Source organism: Ambystoma mexicanum, chromosome 1p, assembly GCF_040938575.1.
Source record: "Ambystoma mexicanum isolate Mex_15411 chromosome 1p, UKY_AmexF1_1, whole genome shotgun sequence".
NCBI classification, from domain to species: domain Eukaryota; kingdom Metazoa; phylum Chordata; class Amphibia; order Caudata; family Ambystomatidae; genus Ambystoma; species Ambystoma mexicanum.
In genome coordinates this window covers 1,339,612,703-1,339,631,755 of record NC_090921.1, presented here as the reverse complement: position 1 = coordinate 1,339,631,755, position 19,053 = coordinate 1,339,612,703, and the positions used below count along the sequence as shown (strand labels likewise).

The window sequence follows — 19,053 nt, the reverse complement described above, 5'->3', positions numbered from 1 at the left end:
TCCCCCCTGTGGCCAGGAAAGAACATCACGTCCCTCAACTTCTCTTGGAGGTAAAGGCGATGCTCAAGAAGGGCGCCATCGAGCTCGTCCCAAAGAGGCTTCGGGGCTCCGGAGTTTACTCAAGATACTTCCTCGTGAAGAAGAAGATGGGAGGATGGCGTCCCATCCTGGACCTACGACGACTGAACAAATTCATCAAGGCACAGAAGTTCCGGATGGTCACCCTCCAACACGTCCTGGGTCAGCTGGAGGAGGGCGATTTCCTGTCGTCGTTGGATTTGGAGGATGCCTACTTCCATATTCCCATCCTAAAGGGACACCGAAAGTTTCTCAGGTTCGTGGTCCAAGGGCGTCACTACCAGTTCAGAGCCCTTCCCTTCGGACTGAGGTCGGCACCCAGGGTGTTCACCAAGTGCCTCGCACAGGTGGCGGCGCAGCTGCCCCAAGAGGGGATCCACGTCTACCCCTACCTGGACGACTGGCTCATCCGAGCGAAGACGAAGGAGCTCGCCGTGGAGCACACGGCAAGGACCGTCCAACTTCTCACGGACCTGGGATTCTCCATAAACTACGCCAAGTCCCACCTGGTGCCCGCGCAAGACGCACTGTTTCTGGGAGCGAAGCTCGACACAGTGTCGCTTCTGGCCTCTGCGTCGGAGGAAAGGATGAGGGCCATCTTGGGCAAGGTGCAGCGGATGCTGGTTGCGGACGCGGCCAGAGTGAGGTCCATCAAGTCCCTCCTTGGAATGATGTCTTCTTGCATTTACCTCATCCGCCTGTGCAGGCTCCGGATGCGCCCGTTGCAGGAGTTCCTGGACCCGCGCTGGATCCAGACGACGGGCAGCTTCGAGGAGAGGATCACACTCGACGAGAGTTTCCGACGAGCGATCCGGTGGTGGGGCACCCGCGCGCATCTGACGGCGGGCATGGACTTCCAGACCCCCGGCCACCAGGAGACAGTGACCACGGATGCCTCCCTGGAAGGGTGGGGAGCGCACACCGAAAATCTGCACGCGAGAGGCGTTTGGCTCCCGACGGAGAAGTCCCTCCATATCAAAGCCCTGGAGCTCCGTGTAGTGTTTTGGGCCCTCAGGTACTTTCTTCCGTCCCTCAAGGGCAAGGTGGTGAGGATCTTCACCGACAACACCACCACCATGTTCTACATCAGGAAACAGGGCGGAACCAGGTCCCCAGCCCTGTCCATGGAGGCGCAGGATCTGTGGCATTGGGCCGTCGCCCAAGGGATGTTTCTGGTGCCGTTTCATCTGGCAGGGATAAAAAACACCATTGCCGACTCACTCAGCAGGGAGCTGCGCTCGTGCCACGAGTGGGAACTACGACAGGATCTAGTGGACCGCCTCTTCCGACGGTGGGGCACACCCCAGATCGATCTGTTCGCGACGGCGACGAACTCCAAGTGCCGGAGGTTCGCCAGCAGGTTTCCCCAGCCGAGGAGCATGGGCGACGCTTTCTCGTTCCCCTGGGAGGGCCTGTTTCTATACGCGTTCCCTCCATTGCCATTGCTGATCCGGCTCATCAACCAGCTCAAGAGGTCACGGTGCAGGATGATCCTCGTCGCACCTGCGTGGCAGAGGCAGATATGGTTCCCGGACCTTCTGGACTTGTCAGCGTCCCCGTCAATCAAGCTGCCAGTGGACGCGGATCTTCTCTCCAGAGAAGGAGGCGCCATCCTCCATCACGACCCGGAGTCGCTGAGCTTGCAGGCCTGGCTCCTGCAGCGTTAGAGTTTGGAGGATACGACATACCGGCCGACTGCAGACAGGTTCTTGCAAAGGCCAGGGCGTCCTCAACTCTTAAATGCTACGGACACAAATGGAAGAGTTTCTCTGTCTGGTGCCACGCACAGAAGATTAACCCTCTACGGATTACGGCTCCCCAAGTACTGCCGTACCTACTGACGCTGGCCAAAGCTGGACTGGCGCACGCGTCCATCAAGATTCATCTTGCTGCGATCTCCCGATACACCAGAACCACGGGGCGGACGTCTTTGTGGTCTCATCGTCTGGTGAAAGAGTTCATGAAGGGACTGTTCAGATAGTTCCCGCGGTGAAGGCTCCGGCCCCGGCGTGGGAGCTCAACGTGGTGCTGACCAAGCTCATGGGACCTCCGTTCGAGCCTCTGCACTCGGCTCCGTTGAAGTTCTTGTCGTGGAAAACAGCGTTTCTTGTGGCCATCACCTCCGCACGACGGGTGGGAGAGATCCAGGCCCTTTCCTGCAAGGCCCCGTACTTGACTTTCACGACACGAGGGTAGTGCTCAGGACGCACCCCTCCTTCATGCCCAAGGTGCCGTCGGACTTCCACCTCAACGAACCCTTGGTGTTGCCTGTTTTCTTCCCGTCGCCTTCGTCGCCGGCTGAAAGGACTTTGCCCTCGCTGGATGTGGCTAGAGCGCTGAAGTTCTACGTGGACCGCACGAAGTGTTTTCGGAAGACGTCACAACTCTTTGTGAACTTTGGACCTGTCAATCAGGGGAAGGCTCTCTCGAAGGCTTCCATTTCCAGATGGCTCTCCGGCTGTATCATGTACTGTCATCGGTTGGCAAACCGACCGCTGCCTGGCCGTCCGAGAGCCCATTCCACCAGACCGATCGCAGCTACCACGGCGTTCCTATCTGGTGTGCCCTTGCTGGACATCTGCAGGGCTGCTACGTGGAGGTCGACGCACACCTTCACGAAATTCTACTGCGTCGATCGGGATTCCAGGGAGGAGTCCAGGGTCGACCAAGCAGTGCTGCGCAACCTGTTCGCCTAAGGTGAGCCTGGTGAGGAGGTAAGAATTGCTTAATGTTGAGTTTGATGTAATGCTTAATGTTGAGCCTTTGCCACCTCCCGTGGTTGTGCATGTGTGTACTGCTATGTATTCTTTATTCATGAGCATGTGAATCCATGCTGGAGAAGGAACAAGTTACTTACCTGTAACTGTTGTTCTCCAGCATGGGTCTGGCATGGATTCACATGCGAACCCTCCCGCCTACCCCTCTGCGGCTCTTCACTTGGTCATACTGCCACTTCACGTGCTACCAAATCTGAAGATGGCTGCCAGGGGCGGGGCTTAGGTAGAGGGCAGTCATTGGCTGTGTTCAGTATGACGCAGAGATCAGTGATTGGTTACTACTACAAAAGACAGATCAGAAACAAAACTGATACTGATTTTTTCTTTACCGAGGATTCCCAGCCTGACGACGGGGAATATTCATGAGCATGTGAATCCATGCCAGACCCATGCTGGAGAACAACAGTTACAGGTAAGTAACTTGTTCCTTCTTTGTCTGTTAAACTCGTTTAACTGTGCGCCCTAATGACTGCGGGCTGTCCGTGCGTTATAAATAAATACATTTAAAAATAAATAAATAAATACATTTACATAGCCCCCTGACTCCAATTTTCCCAGATGACTTTGTGGATCACCTGGCGGCTCGATCTTCTGCCGTTGGTTCCAGTGAGAGGGGCCCAGCAGTTGCGGATTCAAGGATTCTTCTAGTCGGGTACAGCTGCAAGATGCAACTTCTTACGATAAAGAAATGCAAGAACCAACGACGCAGGCCTTTCAGGACACTTCACAGGTTGGAGGAAGGCGAGTTTCAGCAACGGTACCTGCGCACAGGTGATGGCAGGCGTCCTTCCCATTGCAGTCACAGAAGCTGCTCAAGAACAGGATTCCTTAATGCTGGGACGCTGAAATTCGGGGAGAAGGCAACTTGTGTCACAAGCTCGTGACTACCAAAGTTCCAGGTGCAACCATGGCACAGCAATGGTTCTGGCGAGGTACCCCACAAACAAGTTGGTAAATCCAACATGCAGTCCAGGGACACTCCCGAAGGCTCTGGGTGGCTGGAACCTTGAGAAGGTGTTGAGACTAGTTGGCCCTACTAGTTCGCTCAGGGACTTCAGAGATCAGGCAGTGGAGCAGGGCTTCACTGTGCTGGCTACCGGAAGATATGCCGGGACACACACACGCGCGCACGCACGCACGCACGCACGCACCCCCCCCCCCCCTTATAAGGAATTTCCTGACAAGGCCAAAGAAGCAAGCAAAAATCTTGCTCACGCCCATTTTAGGGCATTAGCCATGTTTAGTAGCCATACACAGTAAACATGATACCAAAGTATCCCCATTGCACTGCATTGTAAGATGCTGTCTGCAATGTTAAAAAGTACAAGACTGCAAAAGGGAAACAGTTTGCCAGTACTCTTCATTTCCCATTGTTTCTTCCCTATCCTGTTTGTGTCTCCCTGTGCGCTTGCTCCCTCCTTGCCTACTGCCACCCACGTACCTCAACGGCTCTGCCAGGTTAAGTGTACCACACTCTGGGCCCCTCACTATGCTGCTTTCTATCTCCCCCATCTTCTCTACCGGCTTCTTCATCTCCTATCCTTCACCTCTCAGTAAGTCTGGCAGGAAGAAACTCAAGAAGGACATACTGGCATCCAACACAGGCCTTCCTATCGCTGACACCTACGTCGGTGCTTCCACTAGAGAGACTCACCGACATCCTCTTTGTCGTTCCCTCTCCCGACCCATGTACTCTCCATATGGCCGCTCTGCTCTCTCCTTATTCTTCCTCACACATAAATGGTGGCACCCGCTCGGAGGCTCTTTTTGCCTCCTCTTCCACCTCCAGGGCCATCATAAATGTCTATCGAAATGGTACCATCCTGATATAAGTGCCTCAACCCAACCGCTTACCTTTTGATAGGCTCCTTCCTCGCCTTATCAACTTTCCTCTTTCCTCCTCACAGGATCCCTTGCCACCTGCCTCTATGGCCGCCCAGGCTCCCTTGCCAAATATGCCCACGGTGGCTACCTTGCCTCCTACCAACCTTACCATCTCCCTTGCAACTACCGTTGTCGCTTTCAACTGTACAGGCTCCCTTGCCTACTCACACTACACTGACAACCTTGTCAGCCTCTTCCACTCTGCTGCCCTGGCCACCCACTGCCGCCGCATTTGGAGCTCCCTTGCCTCCTGCGGCCTCTCCCACACTGGCTCCCTTGCCATCTTCCACTTTCCTGCACCCTCCTCACTGTCACCCTTGTCATCCTTGCCAACTACTGCCTCTGTCTCTCAGGCATTCTTGAAGCTTGCTGGGGGACCGCTGTCCCCTGCACCACCCACGTAAGTCCTTCGAAAGTGGCAACCTGCTCCATGTTACCACACTAAACTCTTGCTCTGTTGTCAAGCACTCCTCTGACATCTGCCACCTCCTTGAACTCCCGGACCTTGATGGACTTGCTCTTACTGAGACATGGTTTAAGGACAGCTCTGTCACGAGTTCTGACACACTCATCCCGGAAGGCGACAAGATCCTCTCCATGCCCAGGCCCAACAGGCCAGGAGGTGGAGTAGCCTTGATCTTTCCTGAGTGGATCCCTGCTTCCATTATTCCCACTCAGGTCTACTTCTCCTTTGAATACCTGGTCTGCAGTCTCTCCCTCTCGCCTGTCGCCTCTCTTACTCTGGCCACCTTCTATAGGCTGCCGGGCCAGTCCACCCTCTTCCTCTTGGAATGGGTTGACCTGGCCTCTTCTCTCCTCTCCTCCTCTTCCCAACTCCTCCTGCTGGGGGATTTTAGCATCCATCTTGACTCTCCTGACTTTTCAGGACCTTTCCGCAACCTGTGTGACTGCCTTTCTCTTTCCATTCTACCCTCTGGTCCAACACACACTGCTGGCCACACCTTGAATGCTCTCATCTCCACAGACATCCCACTCTCTATTCCTCTCACTACCTCACTATCATGGACTGATCATTCTCTTTTCTCTTCTCACTTGGTCTCTTCTCCTTTAGCAATGGCACACCCTACACCACCTCCTGCCTTCAAGGTCATCAGACCCATGAAAAGAGTGTCAGTGGCTGGTTTTGCCTCCACCTAAACTCCTTATACTCCTGTGGCTGACTCCCACCCTGATACAGCCCTCTCTAACTTTCACCATTCCATCTCCAACATTCTTGCCCCTGTCATGAGGGTCCGACTGAAGCCTGCCAAAAAGTGCAACTCTTGGTACGACTCTGATCTGGCTGCCCTTAAACGCAAGTGCAGAGCAGCGGAACGGAAATGGAGATCTTCAGGTGCACCCTCTGACAAACTGGCCTGCTGCCTTCTTCAAAGGCAATACAGACTCTGTATCCACTCCAAGAAAAGGGTCTAGATTCAAGCCTGCATCTCCGCGGCACCTAACACAGCCAAACTTTTCAAAGTCTGCAAGGAACTGGCCAACCCTACTGCAGCCGCACCCACCCAGGCCCTTTTCACCACCAAAACATAGGACATCCTGTCCTCTCTCTCTTCTGCTCCCCTTCCTGCACCAACATCTCTTGGGTCCCCCTCGGCCATCCCCACCCCTCCCCCTTTTCTCTCCTCACTCTCCCTTATCACACCTGATGAGGTCTGTAGACAAGTCTGATCTATGAAAGCTTCCTCCAAACAGGTGGACCCCTGCCCCTCCAAAACCATCAAGGACAATATTGACACTCTCGCTTGGCCGACCTCTGCAACCTCTTTCGCCACTGGAGTTTTCCACTCTCCCCTTTCCTCTCAAGCACTCTCTTGTGCACCCTCTGCTCAAAAAACCCTCCGCCGACCCGTCTATGCCAGCAAACAGTCGCCCAATGTCCATCTCTTCATGACCATCAGTCTGGCTTTAGACCATCCAGAGGCACAGAAACTGCCCTTCTGAACACCTGTGAAAAACTGCTCTCAAATCTTGACTCTAACTCTCCCTCTGTCCTCATTCTTCTCAATCTCTCTTCTGCTTTCGATACAGTAAACCACAACATCCTGATCACCCATCTCCGTGATACCCTGGGCATCACTGATCAGGCCCTGGCGTGACTCGCCTCCTTTCTCGCTGACCAGCCCTCCTAGGTGGAACATGGGTCCTTTCTCGCCTCTATCACTCTCTCTACTTGTGGTGTGCCCCAGGGATCTAACCTATCCCTCTGGTTCTTCAATATCTACATGGCCCCCTTGATCCAGAGGATCTCTACCTTAACCTGTAACTTTCAGTGTTATGCAGAGGACACGCAGCTCTCTTTCAGGCTACCCTCGACCTCCTCCTCGCTCATCCCTGACTGTCTCTCCGCAACTCAGTCTTGGTGTGCTGCTAATGATCTTTGCCTGAATGCCAGTAAGACAGAGATCGTACTCATTGGGACCTCTGCTCCCGCTTTCCCACTTTCACACTGGCCGGCATCCCTTGGCCCTGCGCCCTCACCTACCAATGAGGCAAAGAATCTAGGGGTCATGTTCGACTCCACTCTCTCCTTCTCTTCTCACATCTCAACATCTCCCAAAAGTCCCACTACTAACTGCATCTCCTCAGAGGTATTCTACCTTTTCTCACTTTCCCCCAGAGACTCGCCACCTCAAGAGCCATGGTTCTTTCTAGGCTGGACTATTGCAACCGCCTCTTTCTCAATCTTCCTACTGCTACTCTCCGTCCTCTACAACTTAGCCAGAACAGAACCGGAAGACTTATCCTTGGTCTCAAGCCCAGGGATCGCATCTCTCCAGCGCTGAACTCCCTCCACTGGCTCCCCTTGGCTGCAAGGATCAAGTTCAAGACCCTCTGCATAATCCACAAGGCTTTCTGGGACCATGGCCCGCCCTATCTACAACGCTCTCTTCCTAAATACTCTCCCTCTAGAGTCCTCCGCTCGTCCTCCTCCAACTCTCTGCGGGTGAGATGCTTTCACAAACAGAGATTTGGGGGTAGATATTTATCCTCTGCAGGCGCCTCCCTCTGGAACAGCCTCCTTGCCTCTCCCCGTCTTGATCAGGAGCACCTTAGGTTCCGCAAACTCCTCACGACCTTCCTCTTCTCTTTCTCCTTCTCTCTCTCACCCCCCTGCGAACCTCTTTTCTTTTTCTCTCCACCCTCCTTCTCCCTAACTCTGTTCAGTTTTTGCTGACTGGTTGCCTTTTTCACCTCCAGAGCCTTACAGATCCCAAGCTCCCCACCAGTCTTTTGCACTTGCCTCTGGGCCGCTGCACTATGTTCAGCATTACTGCACTTTCAGCTTACGTTCCATGAGCGGGGCAACCTCTCTGCACTTAACCCATGGCCCTGCTGGACTGGACTTGTTTGTTCCCCCTCACCTCCCTCCCTGTCTGTACGCATGCATGACCTAAATGTACTAGGACTAGTTAGTTCGTCTGTCCTGTCCCCTCACCGCTTTTATTGTCCCCCCTCCCTAGCTTGGTTGCAACTGTAGCACTTCATGCACTTGCACTAGGAGAAATTCCGTAAGGCCTAGTATGCTATTTTTCTGTTAGATCATTTGGAAACTTCAAGGCCTAAGAATTATTACTGTATTCCCTTGCTCCCTTCCCGCCTTGAAGCGCTTTGAAGCATTCCACCTGTGTATAAGCACTGTATAAGCGCTGTATAAATAAACAATTAAAATTACTGATAGTCTGACGGACTGATCAGTTTCCCCATAACAATGAGCAAAAGGGAAGTGAAACGGAAAGCTTTACTTCGCTTCAAAATGTCAGAACAGGTTTAAAAAAGGAGCAAAAAGAATAGGTTTCATAGAAACGATGGACGGAAAGTTGCAAAAGAGAAATATTTCCTGACAAAAGATAACCATGACCCTTTCACAATGCCCCAGAAAATTACCATGCCGGTTTTAAATTGCATCCAGGAAATTGAAATGCTTTTTCTGACACTGGCACAACAGTGTTGCATTTTACTTGTTAAGCACTTTGTCAAGCCATGTTTTTGTAACCAGAAAATGAACATGCCAGTTTTACATTTCCAGCAGAGCATTTCCATGACATGTTCCCACTGCCCCCCAAGAAGACCATGCTCATTTTACATTGCTCTTCGAAAATCAGTTTATCACTGTCAACCCGGAAAATGCTTATGCCAGTTTCACACTGCCTTCAGAAATGTTCCCTGTGTCCTTTTGTATATTGCCTCCAACAAATGTGAAGGTGAGCCCACAAATAATTGCTCTGGAGCTAGAGACACTAAATGCCACACTACATTCCAAGTATTGGCATTGCCCCCTACCAACCCTCACCGAACATTCAAAACATGTGTGCACACACAAAGACACAGGCCAGATACTCACAAGTCTAACAATACCAATGAACACACACCTCACGCACACACCTAACTCTCACTCACTTTATTTCACTCTCTTCTTAACTACATTCAAAATACAGAGGTCTGCATTGTTGTCATGTACCCTGCCCATGTGGGGTCTGTCCCTCAATGGATTGCCCCTTGGATCAGCACATGGGCCCGGCATTGAAATCAGACTGCAGCCCAGTCCGTGCTTAATAAGGGAGGCACTTTGTGACTCCTATGACCCTGCTCTGACCTTGCTTGTGACAGGCTGGTGTGAGGTTAGTGCATAGCTCAGCCATCCCCACCACCTGCCTCGTACAGGTGGAAACAGTTGTGTGTGGAAAAAAAAAGGTTTCATGGTCTATCCCGCAGTAAGATAGGCCTAAAGTAGGAAAGGAGGCTTCTTATGCCATCTCCTCCTGGACCCGGACTTCTGGGATACTTGACACCCCCCACTGCACGCTGTACATGTGGGAGTGGTAGTTCTGCACTGTAGCTTCCCCTATACACTTTACGCATGCGCAGCATGGAGCACATGGGCAAAGGGCAACAGACGAGAGAGGGTCCATGTGCATATTGCTCTTAATCAACATGCAATGTGTGTGCGTATTACATGTAGATTAGGTGCACATAGTACATTCAAATTAATTTGAAATAGGATGCAAGTGGTACTTACCAAAGGTGAGTTTGCTGAACTCTCGAGCCCTCCTGCCTCCTGGAAGGTTTTTTGAGTGATGAAGAGTCTGCTCCAATGGAGGAGTCACCATTGAGGCACTTGGCGGCTATTCAAATTCTACTGTTTTTTTATGTAAGACTCCTCATTCATTACCTAAACCAGTAACTTCAGTTGCTGTGTACTTAGGCTCAAAAGAGGAGGCTCGATTTAGAGCTTTGACACAATATTAGTGGGTTCCCTTAGCTAGCATCAATACCAGTGATCTGACAAAATTGGATTGTGAGGTTACAACAGGAGAGATAGTTCTGGAGGAACATACATGTTGTGCTTATAAAGATGCTGTTGGTTGAACGTGCTAATATTTAATGCATATTTCTGCTCCATGACTGTTTCCAGGAACTTATCCAGAATGCAGACGATGCAGGTGCCAGTGAGGTCATTTTTGTCCATGATGAGAGAGATTATGGAAAGGAGACTGTATGGTCAGATGACCTTCTCAATTTCCAAGGTATGGAAACATAAACATAGCCTATGTAGCCATACCACATGTCTTCTGGTATGTTTATGAACTCTCTACAAAGCATATGTTGTATATGTGGGGGTCTAGTCTTTTCATAACATTCTATATACCCACTTAGTGACATTGCATTTGCCAATTCATTTCATTTTGATGTACTATTTATTTTGTGCATTTTTTTAACCCCTTGCTTAGAGAACATGTATGTCATGTTATTTACACTGTGTTCCCAGATCTAAAAACTAAACATGTACACATGTACATGTACATTCTGAATGCGTTTGGCATTAATTAGACAGAGGTCGGCTCTAGGAACCTGCCACCATATTTGGTCCATTTGAACTTTGATTTGTGCATTTTGTAGGAAGGCATGGCACCAGCAGTAAGACGGACACTTGTGACCACAGTTCAAAGGTGTTTATTGAACTTCAAAAAGGGTATGATAAACGTCTATCTAATCCTAAATCTACAGATGGGCGCAAGCTACGACCATCAAATAAAGAATAACACAGTCCTAGTAGTGTCTTGTCAAAGTAAAAGGGCCCAAACTAAAAAAAAATATTGCCAATCCTTACCTCTAAATACAAATAGTGTGGGGAATAATGTTTATAACAAAGAAAGAAGTGTTCAAAATGATATGTCATGTGTACAGGGCGTTGGCCTCCCTTCCCCATGTTTTTAGCACGGGACAAGGCAGTTCACTCAAGCATAGCACAGTCTCTGGCTTCTCCGGCACGAGGTCACAGCTCAATCATTAGCATCAGAGCGTAAGTCTCCTTGCTTCTCAAAGTCTCTTTACTCAAAGCGCCTGATGCAACCAAATAAATAACAAGTTATTTTCCTCTTTAGATTTTCACAAGTATTCACATTGGGTGATTCAGTATTCACCCCGGATCCCACTCAGCCAGGTTCAGATCCTTTTAGCACAAGGTTTTGTACAGGCTTCCCTCTGCCGGGCTCGAGCCTGTCTTTCACCTTTCACTTTATCACACAATGTCCGTAGGGTATTCTTTTTCGGGGGACTCGCGGTTGGTTCATCCCGGACCCCCCTCAGTCGGGGCGCAGATCCCTTCAATACAATTAGTCTCCCACAGCCGGGCTCGGACCAATGTCAATTTCACATCAAGTATGGAAGACTTTCGAATGTGCACGCGGTTTGGCTTGTCCTGTTGCAGGACCACTTCAATTTCACAATTCGCTTTCTTTTAACGTTCGCTCCCTTTCGGTTAGATACCTGGAAGAGACTTTCGAATTATCACCCACGTGGTGCCGGACCACTCTGTCTATGGCTCACAGGGAGTTGTCTGTGGCAAAGTGTTTGTGTCTGAAAAGGTGGGGAGGGGGTTTGAATCCCTAAGTATCCTACCTGGTAGGATGGGGTAAAAGTGTTACAGGAAAGGGAATACCGCGTCTCGCCATCCGGTGTCCCACTTCCACTCCCCGAAGACCCCTCATCCAGATGATCTCCCGCACTGGTCCACCCCCAGGAACTGGATCCAAAAGCGATGGCTGTGTCCTGGCCACCTGGTTGACAGATCCCTGTGGACTAGCGGTGACCTGACCCGCGGTGAGTCAGTTTCCTGCTGTTTCCTCATGTGCTTTGCCTCGCTCAGAGTCTGCTCTCGTGCTCTGCCTTTTATCCGTGTGGGGAAGTGTAATGGAAGCCAGGTGTGAGTGATTGTCGATAATTGCCTGACCTCGCCTGACCATAGTATAAGGACATGTCAGGTACACAGCTCGGGTGTTAGTCTGTTTTCCCTTATAGTGGGCTGTCCGTGAGAAAGTGTTTGTGTTGTAAAAGGGGGGCGGGTGGGGCTAGACCTCCTAAATATCCTACCGGGTAGGATGGGGTGAAGGTGTTACAGGGAAGGGGATACCGTGTCTCATCATCCAGTGTCCCACTCCCCGAAGACCCCTCACCCAGGTGATCCTTCCGCACTGGTCCACCACTGGAACTGGATCCAAAAGTGATGGCCGTGTCCTGGCCACCTGGATGACAGAACCCTGGGGACTAGTGGGTGAGACACCTTCTGGTTTCTCACAGTGGTGTCATGATGTTGTTCTTCCTTCTAGTTAAAGCACAATTGTTTGCCTTTAATTGATGCTTGTGTATAATTTTTTTAGGATGTCCATTTAAGTTATGATGCAGTAGGTTAGGTCTTCCATGGCGAGCCATTTTATGGCATGCCGGGATAAAGCGGCTACATTAAAAAAGAATACATATGACTGAAATATGTGACGAATCTCCCCAGTGTGGGGTGCCAGCTATCCTCCCTTGTATCAAGATCCCAATATCTTTGTTGGCTATATGGGAATGAAAGTGTGTGATGACTGGAAACTACCTGTACGAGTGGCTGCTGTGGCTTCTGACCCTCTGTGTACTCCATCCTCACATGAAGTGAGGGAACAGTGCATAATCCCATGTGCTAGCAGAGGGAAAGATAAAGAGCCAATCAGAACTCTGCAGAGGGAGACGAGAAACCTGCAGTGCTGACGGGGCCCAGAGACCTCCTGGGAGGTGTGGCAAGAGAGTGGGAGCATACGCCAGACGTGTTGGACCCAACCGTGGCCTAGACTGTGCCAAGAGCCTGCCGGGCATAGAGCTGGAAAGGCCCAGCCCAGAAGGATATTGAGGAGTGAATGCTGCTCAAGGGATGGACAACTGTCATGCCGTAGAGCCGGCGTCGAAGTCCTGATGGGAGCCAGCGGGACGAGAGGGCAAGCTCCGGCCATCGCGGAACATAGAGAAAAGGAAGCGTTGTCGCATCAGCTGACCTCCCCTACACTGCAGAGGAGAATTGCTCAGGGACCAGAGGTACACAGTGATTCCAGGGATCCAGGAGGAGGGCAGTGAGGCCCAACCAGACCCCAATGTGGGTGAAATAACCACATACCCAAGGAGGGGTGAAAGGACTGCAACCCCCAAGACAGGGTGAAAGAATCGAAATCCCAAGGCGAGATGAAAGAAACCAGACCCCAAGATGGTGAGAAAGAAACTAAGCCCCCATGTTGGGTGAATGAAATCAAACCCCAAGGCAGTGTGAAAGAAATGAGACCCTAAGGCTGCGTGAAAGAAACCAGGCCCCACAGCGGGGTGAGAGACACAAGACCCAAGACTGGGTGAAAGAAACCAGGGCCCAATGCGGTGTGAGAGACACAAGACCCAAAGGCAGGTCAGAAACACGAGACCCCAAGGCGGGCTAAGAGATGAGACCCCAAGGCAGGGTGAGAAGAACAAGACCCCAAGGTGGGGTAAAGACAAGGAACTGTCTAGGTGGAGAAAACGCTCTGTATGGTAAGAAACATGATGAGACCTCTCAGCGTGAGGACATGAGTTAGGCGTCATCAAGTGTGAAAGAGGAGACAGATATTTAATGTACTTTTTTGAACTGTGCCAAGGAGAGCAAGATTTTAGAGAAAATCAGTATACTTGCTGGACTGTGCTTCGGGGCGAGGAACCCCTATTGATACAGATAAACCAGGGTGGGGAGTCAGAAACCAGCCAGGTCTCTGTTAAATTCATAATTTTCTGTTGTAGTGGTAGAGACAGCATTAGACTGCATAGAATTCTGGAAAGGGGACTTTTTTGTTTTGTAAAGAGATCATGACAAGCGCCCTTTATTGTTTACCTTTATAGAATAGGGTATAGAATCTTAGACTTAAGATAGCGTTGGCCTTGTGATTTATAATAAAGAAATGCGTTCAGACAACATGCTGCCCTGTCTGTTTCCTGATTCTGATCTACCACAAATAATGCAACGGTATTTTTAATTTGTGGGGCACTCCGAGCCGCACCACGGATCTAATCTAATTATTTACCGACAATACGGCCAAACTCAAAGATTTCAAGATTGTCTTCCATGCATATCATCCACTCTCTCCATTGATGATTTCTGTTCCTTCTTCAGGTCCTGCACTGCTGGCATATAACAATGCCACCTTCTCCCACGATGACTGGGAAGGAATCCAAAGGACAGGGAACAGCCTCAAACTTAAGGATCCAAATACTGTGGGGAGATTTGGACTTGGGTTTAACTCTGTATATCACATCACAGGTGAGACAGTAAAGGTGTGTAAAATATGGGGTTAGAAAACAGTTGTAATATATTGCATCACTGTGTATTATTCTATTATAAATATAATGTGTCCTCACTGTAAGTTTCAAAGCACAGCCCTATATCCATTTTTATCACTGAGTATGCACAATAATACCAGACACGTAATGTACAAGAGATAAATGGCAGGCTCATTTGCATTTTGAAGCCATAAAAAGTCACATAAAATAACAGGTAATTGCTGTCACCATCAGGTAATCCATCAATACGTTTGAAGTAGTCCAAGGCAAGGTACATTACATAATCGATTAAAGTTTTTTGTATTAAAAAGCACAGAGTGATCTCCAGTATGGGAGTCCCTAGCCCTTCTAGCATTCCTTTCTCCCCCCCCCTCCCCTATACTGTAGGAGCAAGAAACTTTGCAGAAATGGTCACAAATTGCTCAGGAGAACAACTAGCCTTTCTCTGGATCTGGGCAGCTTTCCATACCTAAGAGTTGCCCCCTTAGCAAGTTGACCCTTAGGAGTGGTGTTTAACCTCCCAGGCCCTAGGATATGAGAGTTCCTTTTAAGTCACCTCTTTTTATTCTCAAGCAACACTTTGCCTGGGTCATTTTGTTAGACACTTGACAGGTAAAGTCTTATGGGTACCACTTCCAATTTATGGGCTTTCAATGGAGTAGCCCAGAGAAAGTATTGTGTTGAACAGTGATACTGACAGCAGTATCCCGTTTTCCAGTAGCTGATTTGGAACCACTTAAAAGGGATGGATGTACATGCTGAGTATTTTTATCTATCACAATTTCCTTTCCCCACTAGTAGAGGCTGAAGAATTCTCTAGGAGGTCAGCGGCATAGTAGCAAATCTCCCCAAAGTCAGTGACCGTGCATACGGGCCTCACTAGGACAGGTAGGGTGACCCTTGATTGGTCAGACTTTTCGCAGTCCTTGTAAATGCCAGAGATTCTGGGAATGACTGATGACCTGCCATGTGTCTTTGGTATACTGTTAAGGCAGTTTCTGTTAAGCCCTCTTTTGAAGGCTTTACAACCACTAACTGGGGGGCTAACACATCAAGCCAAAAAGAGAAGCCAAGCTTCTCTTAAAGATAAGTAGCATGGCAGAGCAAGAGGGCTTAACATTAGGAAAGGATAATAGGCTGACAGAAAGGTACAATTAATCCACAAAGTTATCAATTGAAGAAACCGCTAGGCAGATATCTACTCAAGAGGGCATCAGATCATTTCAAAATTCAAACTCAAGAGGTTCCACAGGATCTAGATTTCATAGACGAAATGCTAGAAGAAGAATCTGCAGTAGGTTAATTTATACATCATGCAATACTCTGCACGTACCTCTAGATGGTGACCTATGGAAAGAATGTGAATCTAATCAGATGCAAGCATCAGAAATAGGATTACGGTGAGTAACGTTACAAATATAGATTTCTTAGTTCAAATAAGTACTTAGACATTGCTGCTTTTATACATATATGGCCTCATTACAAGTATGCCGGTCCGGAACTTACAGTACCGGCACATGACCCGCTATGCCGGAAACTATGTACCCGCAAATATGACCCACAGTGCTACCATCGCAAACAGCACCGTGAACGCCAACAGTGGATGCCCCCGAAAGGCCGTGCCAGAAACATCGGCACGACCGTAGTACAGCTTCATTCCGACCTACGTCAACACAGAAACATGGCATAAAAATGCTGGTACCACCATGAAACCCATGCTGGAAACACCGACATCGTGCAGCAGGCGTTAAGCAGTCTAAGGTGTGCAGCAACAGGCCACAGGTGGCCGTAATCAGCCCAGCTGCACACCATGAGCACTGTGAAGGTTCAAAAGGACCACACCCACACCCCACACACCTTCCAACACAACCATGCTGGCAGCTGCAGTAGCAGTCATGGCGCTGGGGGACCTGCATGCAGGGATCCAATATGAGCTTGAATTGGAAGAGGCCGCTAGGCAGATAAAGTGGGGGAGGAGGAGAAGGAGGATGATGATGGCCATGCAGATGAACAATGGCCATCAGGTAGCACCCCGCAGGCAGCCACTAACCACCATAGTTGACCTAACCCAGGACGACATCCAGAGCCTAATTGTCATCCGGATCGCCATACCCCACTTGCTCAAGGTAGTATCAGTGCTGCATTTCCTGGCCACCGGCACCTATCCACGCACTGTGGGAGAGCTGGATGGGATATCCCAGCCCTGTTTTTCAAAGGTGCTAGTTCAGGTCCTGGATGCCCACCTGCCTCATGGATCTGACCACATTGCCCTTCCCGGAACACCGACCCAGTTAATGCCTCACAAGTAGGCTTTCATGCCTTGGCAGGTATGCCTTATGTGATAGGAGTGCTGGACTGCACGCACGTTGAGCTGGTGATCAAACATGCCAATGAGGAAGTCTACCACAACTGGAAGATGTACCAGTTGAACGTCCAGGTTGTGTGTGATGCAGACCTCCTAATAACCCACTGCAGTGCACATTTCCCTGGATCCACACACAACTACATGGTGCTGCGTAACTCCACGCTCCCAGGATACATGGCACGATACAGCGGAGAGCAGACCTAGCTGCTGGGTGAGTGAAAGTACCTACACATAGCATGTGCACTCTGGAAGGGGGTGGTGGTCCACTGTCACCAGTACTTGAGCGTTATGCAACAGTATGTACACAGATTGCATGCATGAGTGGGAGGGCATGTTTGACATGTGGGGCATGGGCAAATCATCATCATTTGTGCATAGATGGACAGGCACATCACATGCACTACTGGTACCAGAATGCATTGCCCCATGCCACCTACCCCAGCATGTACACATCCCCCAGTGCCTGCGTCACAGCCATGTCAGACAAATTTGACTTACCTCCCCCAGCAGTGTATCCCACACCATGATGCCAGGTGACTTGCTTGTCACAAGCGCACATACCCATATTCATGTAACTTGAATCTGAACAATGAAGGAACACAGAAAAACGAATGGGAGAGATGACCGATGTACAACATGCAAATGCAAATCAACATGGCACACATCATCGACAATGTAGAAGCCTGTGTCGGCATAAGGGTAATGGACAAGGTGGCCCAATCCCCCCCGCAATATAATACACCAAAAACGAGGGTAATCTGTGCCATTCGCTATGACTTGCGGCAATCCCATGTGCCACAGACCCCCATCCAAACATGGCTGCATTGCCACTATCACCACAATGACTGCGCCCCCCTTGTGTCCCTCCTATGCAGGTGATTCTGGATACCCCTTGCTACCATGGCTCATGACCCCGGTCAGGCACCCACAAAATCAGCATGAGCATGCCTACAACCATGCCCACATCCGGACAAGGTGCACCATCGAGCAAACATTTGGACTGTTGAAGGCAAGGTTCCGGTGTCTAAGTAGATCTGGGGGTGCCCTGATGTTCAGTCCTGTGAAAGTGGGCAAGATCGTCCTGGCCTGTGCCATGTTGCATAACATGTGCGTCAGGTGCAACATTCCCCTACCCCCAGACATGAACATGCCTCCAGCGGAGGGGGACGGCGGGAGTGGCAGTGAAGCTGAGATGCCATTGCCCCATCGCAGGGATGACATGGAGGGACGTGAGGCCCGCTATCAACTCATCACCCACAAATTTTAGGCACAGAGCACATGCACATGGCCTAGGCCATACATCACAATTAACATGGTACAGTAAATAAATCACACTTTCATGAAAAGAATAAATATCCAGTCATGATATGCAATTCAACATCCAGTGTATTAAAAAGGAATGAGGACTAATTAACTGGTGGGCCAACACTCCCTCCCCAACTATCCCTCCCCAACTTGTGACACAATGTCAATGTGTCAGTCCGAGACACACTCATGCCACATGTTTGTCCAGGGCCTATTTACGTGGCCGTTTGCCACCGGGCCGCCCTTGTGCTGTGTAGCAGACGGGCGCATAGACTTGTGCCTCTGGCTTCTTTGGAGTGAACTAGTGGGGGCGTGGAGCTGGTGGACGACTCACTGGCCCGTCGATCCAGGGCCGCCTGCAGGGCCATTGAGAGAGACCTGGCCATGGCCGACATGATGATGTTGCCCTTGCGGACCATGCTGGCAAGGTGTACTATGGCAGGCGTTGCATGTCCGAGGGCACATGCTCTACGACGCCCAGTGGCCTGCACACTTTAGCGCATGAGCTGGGCCTCAGAGCGGATCAGGGCTGCCTCCCCCTGCATCAGGCAGGATTCCTCCACGTGCTGCTGCACCAGGGCTGACAATCCTTCCTGCCTTTCCTCATTGCGGCACAGACAGCCGTCCATGTCCCTGACACTGGGGAAGGGCGGGCGGTGGGGGGCTATGCAGGGTGATGGGACTGAATTCCGGCCCCTCATATGGAGTGTTATCCGTGGTGTCCCCCGTGGTCTCACCAGCATCATCTGCAGCTTCTTCATCGCTGGTGTCAGGCGCATATGATGGAGGCTGTTGGGATGGGGGAAATGGCTGTCCTCCTGCTGTCGCACTTATAGGCAATTGCACCATGGCAGGGGCTGCAGGAGCTGCCTGGGTAGTAGTGGTAGCAGTTGTGGCCATGGCGGGAGCTGCCTGGGTAGTAGGGACAGCTGTTGTGGCCACTGCAGAAGCTGCCTGGGTGGTGGGGGCAGCAATGACAGCCACAGTGGGTTTTGCTGTGTCCTGGGTGGTGGT

At 50.5% G+C, this 19,053-nt stretch overlaps 1 protein-coding gene across 1 annotated transcript in view; it reads left to right on the top strand.

Moving 5' to 3' along the window:
* LOC138454024 (sacsin-like) overlaps nt 1-19,053 on the top strand; it is a 465,635-nt gene that overhangs the window by 211,607 nt on the left and 234,975 nt on the right. The window contains exons 4-5 of the mRNA XM_069607010.1: nt 10,174-10,285; nt 14,203-14,349. Coding sequence (XP_069463111.1) covers nt 10,174-10,285; nt 14,203-14,349 — 259 coding nt within the window. The remainder of the gene's footprint in view (nt 1-10,173; nt 10,286-14,202; nt 14,350-19,053) is intronic.